This window comes from Balaenoptera ricei, chromosome 8 (genome assembly GCF_028023285.1).
Source record: "Balaenoptera ricei isolate mBalRic1 chromosome 8, mBalRic1.hap2, whole genome shotgun sequence".
Classification (NCBI taxonomy): Eukaryota; Metazoa; Chordata; class Mammalia; order Artiodactyla; family Balaenopteridae; genus Balaenoptera; species Balaenoptera ricei.
Genome location: NC_082646.1, coordinates 101,104,950 through 101,112,588, shown reverse-complemented (window position 1 = coordinate 101,112,588; position 7,639 = coordinate 101,104,950). Strand labels below are relative to the sequence as shown.

At 39.7% G+C, this 7,639-nt stretch overlaps 1 protein-coding gene across 1 annotated transcript; it reads right to left on the bottom strand.

Moving 5' to 3' along the window:
• Window positions 1-5,284: 5,284 nt before the first annotated feature.
• LOC132369961 (olfactory receptor 4B1) lies at window positions 5,285-6,217 on the bottom strand. Its single transcript, XM_059929681.1, has one exon. It carries the CDS (start codon window positions 6,212-6,214, stop codon window positions 5,285-5,287), a length of 930 nt encoding a protein of 309 aa, XP_059785664.1. The 5' UTR covers window positions 6,215-6,217.
• Between the last annotated feature and the right edge of the window lie 1,422 nt (window positions 6,218-7,639).

Below are 7,639 nucleotides of genomic sequence, written 5' to 3'. Positions count from 1 at the left end.
AAGCCACAACTACTGAGCCCACGTGCTGCAACTACTGAAGCCCACGCACCTAGAGCCTGTACTCCACAACAAGAGAAGCCACCGCAATGAGAAGCCAGCTCACCGCAACGAAGAGTAGCCCCCGCTCACCACAACTAGAGAAAGCCTGCATGCAGTAATGAAGACCCAAAGCAGCCAAAACTAAATAAACAAATAAATTTTTTTAAAAAAGAAATGTTAAAAGGCATCATTCAAGCTGAAATGAAAGGATGCTCTTTAACATAATAAAAACATATGAGTGTGTTTGAATGTCATTGATAAAGGTAAATGTAGTCCAAGTCAGTTTCTATAATAGTCTAACTGTGGTATGTAAATCAATTACAAGTCTAGTTTAAAAGGGTTTTTTTTTAGTACAAAAATAACCCTAACCTCAAGATAGTTAGAAGAGCTGGTTAGTGAGAGATGAGATGTAATAGTAGTCAACCACAGACCTATCAGGGTACTTGGCACAGGAGCAATCTTGCCCCGATCCAGAACAATAGCTACAAGTTTGCAGAAGTAAACACTGAAGTGCTATAGACCTGCGTATCCAATATGGTAGCCGCCAGCCACATGTAGCTATTTAAAATTAAGTTAGTTAAAATTAAATAAAATTAAAAATTCAATTCTTCCGTCGTGCTAAGCATATTTCAAATGCTAATTAGCCACATGGCTAGGCACTACCATGTATTAGCATAGATTTAGAACATTTCCATCATCACTGATAGTTCTCATGGCAACACTGATCTAGACCACAGCTGCTTCAGAAAACAGAATGTTTTCCGAGAATATATGTGTAACCAAATGCCTGAAAATAAGTCCCAATCCTTATATCCATTCTCTTCTTCCTCTTTGAGAACAGAACAGAACCCTGATTTTAGTTAAAAACAATTCTACACAGAATAAAAGATTATAGGGACTTCCCCGGTTGTACAGTGGTTAAGAATCCGCCTGCCAGTGCAGGGGACACAGGTTCAAGCCCTGGTCCGGGAAGATCCCACATGCCGCGGAGCACCTAAGCCCTTGCGCCACAACTACTGAGCCTGTGCTCTAGAGCCCGCGTGCCACAACTACTGAAGCCCGCGTGCCTAGAGTCCGTGCTCCGCAACAAGAGAAGCCACCGCAATGAGAAGCCCACGCACCACACCGAAGAGTAGCCCCCGCTCACCGCAACTAGAGAAAGCCAGCGCGCAGCAACGAAGACCCAACACAGACAAAATAAAATAAAATAAATTTAAAATAAATTTAAAATAAATAATAAAAATTAAAATAAGATTATAGTTTCCAGACTCCCTTGCAATTAAGGGTTGCCATGTGATTAATTTCAATAAACTAAGATGAAAGCAAAATTGCTGTTTGGCACTTTTGGAAAATCTCCTAAAAAAGAAAATGATCAGTTTATTCTCCCCCGCCCACTGCCCCCACCCCCGTCATCCCTTTACTGCCTCTTGGAATATAGATGAAATGCTAGAGTGGTATTGTCCAATATGACATGCACTAGTCATATGTAGTGTTTAAATTTAAACTTATTTAAATAAAATTTAAAATTCAGTTCCTTGGTCTCAGTAGTCACATTTCAATTGCTCATTAGCAGTTAGATTATATTATCTAACTATCTTATTAGATAGCACAGAGGACATCTCCAGCATAGCATGAGTCCTACTGGGCAGCACAGGTCTGGAGTATTAGCAGTCCCTTGAGGTCATACATAGGTTGAAGCTACATGCTGAAGATGGCAGAGTCTCAATTTCTGATAATACTGTTGGACTTCCACAATCATGCTGGATTTTCTCCCTCTGTACTCCTGTAGTTCTATCTCTTAAATTGCCCTTATTTTCTGTTGTAAGTAGTCAAACCTATACCAAAAAGAATACAAATAATAAATGGGGGGAAATAGTATACGCAAAGTAGTTTGCATCATGCTACCAAATTTCCTTTAGTGAGATTATTTTATATTTATTTTCTAAAAAATACATTTTTTAATGCTGTGACTGAATCAACAATTGAGAACTAACTACACGACCTTCGACAATAAGTGGTATAATTAGACTGTTGCATCTGTGAATTTAGTAGGCATTCGTGAACTTTACAACACTCTCCGTCTCTTAAAACAATGGGAAAAATGCTTTCCTTTGCTTCCTGTGTTTTTCCAGTGAGACCAGAACAAAGCAAGTAATTAGTTCTCAATAGACTCACCAAGTCTCAACTCTCAGTAGGTGAGGTAATCCCTGAGAATTATGACAATTCATTTGGAGTAGATATTATCTGCCCATGCAGTATTCAATGACTCAGAGTTCACTGATGATGTTCTTTCTGTAGCTCTCAGTGAGGAACCTAAAGATGCACGTGAGTAAGAGGCTCCTGTCACAGCCTGCATCTTACAGTCCTAGCAACACATCAAGACAAAGGGAGGGTAACTCCACTAAATTTAGTTCTGGATCAAACACTTTCAAATATACATTAACTAAATATAGGAGCATTCAGCATAAAAGATGAATGGGGAGGCCATGTGACAGTCAACATCCACTTAACAAATATTTATTGAGCACATATGATGTGCCAGGTACTGTGCTAGGCACTCTAAAGCAATTAATTTTATATATACAATAGATAACCAATAAGGACCTACTTTATAGCACAGGGAACTCTACTCAATGCTTTGTAATGACCTATAATGGGAAAAAAATCTAAAAAAAAGAGCGGACATATGTATATGTATAACTGATTCACTTTGCTGTTCAGCAGAAAGTAACACAACAATATAAATTAACTATACTCCAATAATTTTTTTTTTTTTTTTTTTTTTTGGTTATTAGTTGCGGCAGGCAAGAGCTTCGTTGAGGCATGCGGCCTCTTCGTTGTGGTGCACGGGCTTCTCTCTAGTTGTGGCATGCAGGTTTTCTCTCTCTAGTTGTGGTGCGTGGGCTCCAGGGCGCACGGGCTCTGTAGTTGTGGCACGCAGGCTTAGTTGTCCCGCGGCATGTGGGATCTTAGTTCCCGGACCAGGGATCAAAACCATGTCCCTGCATTGGAAGGCAGATTCTTTACCACTGGACCACCAGGGAAGTCCCCCCCAAAATTTTTTTAATTAAAGAAAAAAGCAATTAAGCAACAGAGAATGTTTATCCCAAAGAAGCTTCAAAACAAAAGGATTGAACTGTCTTCAAATGCTTGAAAGCTTTTTGGGGTGCAATCAAGGCTTATTCCAAGTAGCTCCCCAAGAAAGAAAGAAGACCAATATGAGAAGAGGCATAATAATGATGATGGTGGCTAATATTTATTGGTCCATGGTACAACGCTATATCATGTTCTTTTCTAAAAGCTTTATGTGTATATTATCTTATATAATATTCAGAATAATCTTATGAAGTTCATACCATTGATAATCTTATTGTATTTGTGCAAAAACAGGTGTTCAGAGAAGTTGGGTAGCTTGGGTCTTGGACTGTGGCTAAGAGGAAATTGAAACAGCCTGATGAATTTCAGAGCCTGAGCTCTTCAGAGTTTAACAGGAAGAGAAGTGCTCCTCACCATGAAAGTGTTCAGAAGGAATTAGTAAGAATTGACGTAGAGAGGATTTTACGTGGGTCTAAAAGTTTCCATATTCAACAAGCACGTATGAACTACCAATTACATGCACAATATTTAGAGCCACAAAGAAGAAGAAGGGGTAGTGGGTAGTCCTGCCCTTGAGAGCTTACAGTTTAAAAGAGAGAAAAACATATAAAATAATATAATCAAAGTCATAAGGGCAATGATAAATGCATGTAAAAATAAACATGGACAGGAGACACAAATTCAGCCCAAGGAGGAGGGAGGTCAGAGAAGGCCTCATAAGGGAGACGACTTTAACCTAGGTCTTAAAGGATGCATAGGAGTTGGCCATATGGAAAAGGGTAGTAAAGTCATTCCAGACAAAAGAAGTGGCATTTTCTCAGAGATTATTAATGGTCATCCATGGCCATGATTAGTGGGGACAACAAGGGAAGTGGGGAAGATTTCCTGGTGCCTTTAAAACCACTATTCACCTACATGCTCAATCAGCACCTGAGGAGAAAGGGAAAAGCCCTTAAGGTCTGTAGCATACTATGATGCTCCACGGCTCTGCAAGGAAGCTGCCTGCATTATTTCCCCTGATCCTCAAGGAATGCTGGAAGGATGGAGGGCAAATGCAAAGCCAGTGTGTGTAATCCTGAAGCCAACAGGGGCAAATTTTATGATATTCTCTAAATTGTCCACAATGATAAGAGTCAGTTGGGTGAAAGGAGTTTCTGAGAGATGAAACAGTAATGTCGACACAGTCTGTCTCATCCTACTTCACCAAGAAACACTAATAGGCATGACAAGAAATGGACCTGGCCTGATCAGTTAGAATAAAGTACAGAGTATGGCATAGAAACATACTTGGACATTACTTACCACCCATTCATTCTTCAAATTATGCCTAACAAGAATTTCCTACATTCTATATTTATTTACTATAGATAAAGCTTTGTTAAAATGTTTGACTTGACCTTTCCCTATTGATAGCTAGAATCTATGACCTTTTGTTTTTTTTAATTTATTGATGGTAGACATTGTGAGAGAAGATTTAAGGACTATCTTTTGTGCCAACATGTCACAAGAACTGAAATTGCTCCAGGGACTTTTCTGGTACTTGTGATCAGATGGTCTATGGTACAAGATGCCAAAACAATCAGAAGAATAGAAAAATCCCTGGATGCAATTTTCAAAGACACACTTACCCACGTTGAAAGAGTAGATCAGATTGTTACCCTCCTCCCCAAATATCCCATGATAATTCATCTATTTTGTTTCCTCTTTTAATGAAATGTTGGTTGTTATTGCTAGGGAGGTTGAACGAAGAGGGGAGCATGAAGAAGGAAGGAGGAAAAAAAAGTAAGGAAAGAAAGAAGGGAGGCAGGGAGGGATGAAGAAAAGGAGGAAGGAAGGAGATCATAAGAATAAGTGATTTAACCTCTAAAACACTTGTCAAAATGTTCTCCTTTGCATTTTCACTTAGCTTAAGGCTTAATATTTCCTAATCTCATGATATTGTTGGATATCATGAAACCAATCTGACCTCTGTCCTTTGATCATTACACCGGATTAGTGGGGAGTCTTTGGTTACTAAGGAGAATCACAGTAGCAGTAACATTAAGTCTTTACATTTGTTTCTGCCATTCTTGAATGTCCCACTAAAATTAAAATCCATTTCAAGAACAGAGAATAATCAGACACACTTTTAAAAATCACTTTCCCATTTTCACTCCACCCCTGAGTTCTCCTTTTTGCCCCACAACCTCCTCATAGCAATTTTCACCTCTGCATTTCTGAGTGTGTAGATGATGGGGTTCAGCATGGGGGTGACCACTGTGTAGAACAGGGCCACTAGTTTTTCCTCAGTGAAGGTGGAGGAGGGTCGCATGTAGAAGAAGATGGCAGGTCCAAAGAACAACATGACCACCGTGATGTGAGAAGCACAGGTGGAGAGGGCTTTGCGTCTTCCCTCTGCTGAATGGTTCCTCAAGTTGACCAGAATGACAATGTAGGAGGTCACCAAGATGAGGAAGGAGCACAGAGCAATTAAGCCACTATTGACCAACACAATAACCCCCTCCACAGAGGTGTCAGTGCAGGCAATCTTGAATAATGGCTGGAGATCACAGAAGTAGTGGTCAATCACATTGGGACCACAGAAGGGCAATTGGATGGTGATGAGAATCTGAATTATGGAATGAAAAAAGCCCCCAAGCCAGGAACCAGCCACTAATACATGACACAGTTGACGATTCATAATGTTAATATAATGAAGGGGTTTGCAGATGGCCACAGAGCGGTCGTAAGCCATCACCACAAGCAAGAGGATCTCAGTGACCCCAAAGAAGTGAAAGAAGAATATCTGAGCCACACAACCCTCCAGTGAGATAGTTTTAATCTTGGTAAGTAAGTCCGTGATGAATTTAGGGACAATAGTAGAGGAATAGCTGATTTCCACCAGGGACAGGTAGCTAAGGAAGAAGTACATGGGGGAATGCAGACTCTTACTGGCTTTGACCGTCAGAACAATGAGGCCGTTGCCTACCACCGTGGCCAAGTACACGGGAAGAAACACCACAAAGCACATTCTCTGCACCTCTGGATCCTCGAAAAGACCAGTGAAAATTAACTCAGTTACATTATTTTTACTCACCATGGATTCCACTCAAAGAAGACGGATCTAAGAGAAGAGACCTGTGACAAAACAAACACAATCATAACACCAATCCTTCATGTTTACTTAGCACTTGCCTGTTGATAGAACTCTTTCACACATAATATCTGACTGGTTTATTTATTTATTTGTTTGCTAATATAGTAAATGTTTATTCATTCAGTGCTCAGTATCCCACTCTATGATTCAATCTACCTCACAAAAATTCTATGATCCCCATACTACAAGTGAGAAAACTGAAGCTCAGAGAGGTTGTGAATTAGCGAAGCCATCCAGTAAGAAATGGATTCAGAACAAGAACCAGATCATTTTATTCCAACTAGTATGTTGTTTCAAGGAAACCACACTGAAAAAATAATTACCATCTTCAACATTAATAACCATCTATAGATATTAATGACTAACCATTATCCCATTCTCACCATGCCTTTATGTTAGAAATTCTCAAGTGAACTTCTGCTCCTGAATCTCTCGTTTTCTCCTTTTACTCCCCAGAAATGCCAGTCCCATTGATATTTCTCCCTTTCTAAGGAATGTCATCGATATTTTCTTGTCTGAACTAGACAAGCTTCTGAATTATTTCAGGCCTTATGGTTCCACTCAATCCCACAGCTTCATGAATTTTTACACACATTTTTTGAAATGTCTGACATCTGAGACCAAAGTGAAAATCTGGAAGCTGTTGAGAACACAGCTCACTATCAAACGTAGTTCAAATATAATATATGGGGATTCACCAGCTTGCTCGTTTCTGTCTTCCAGTTTTCCTGCCATTGGCAAACCTTTTTGTCAGAAGGAGGTAAGGGTTTATTTTAATTCAATGCTTTGACCAAATGTTTTATTAAGTACCTACCGTGTGCCTAGGGGATTCAGGACATATGAAAGAAGAAAGATGGCTCTCACTCTCAGGAAGCTTGCAATTTCAAACAATTAAATGACACATTTAAAAAACGAGGCAGAGAAAACTCTCAAGATTTTCTCTGCTTTTAAAACGACTTTGAAATATCTCTTCTTCCTCTTATGATTCCTTCTTCCTCTTGTGCATCCATGCTGAAATAGATTAATTACTTCCCCTCAATTTTTCTCTTAATGAGAATTTGAAGACATACACAAGGTGAAAATATGCTGAGAGAATCCTCAGTAAGTTATCTGGCTAAAACTAGAGAAGAAACGGGATATGGAAAGGCATTTATAAAAAGGGGCGACCTCCTCCCAGGATGGGCTCAGCAGCCGCCATCTTGCGAGCTTGGCTTGCTTTCCCCATTTGAGAAAATCTTGGAGCTCGATTTCTGTCAACTCCATCTCCAAAAGTATCTGGCTGTCCACAAGTCTGCTGCTGAAATTTTTTTCTTGCTAGTATTTTTCAACTTTTATGTTTGGGAGGACCTTCAAGATGGCGGAGGAGTA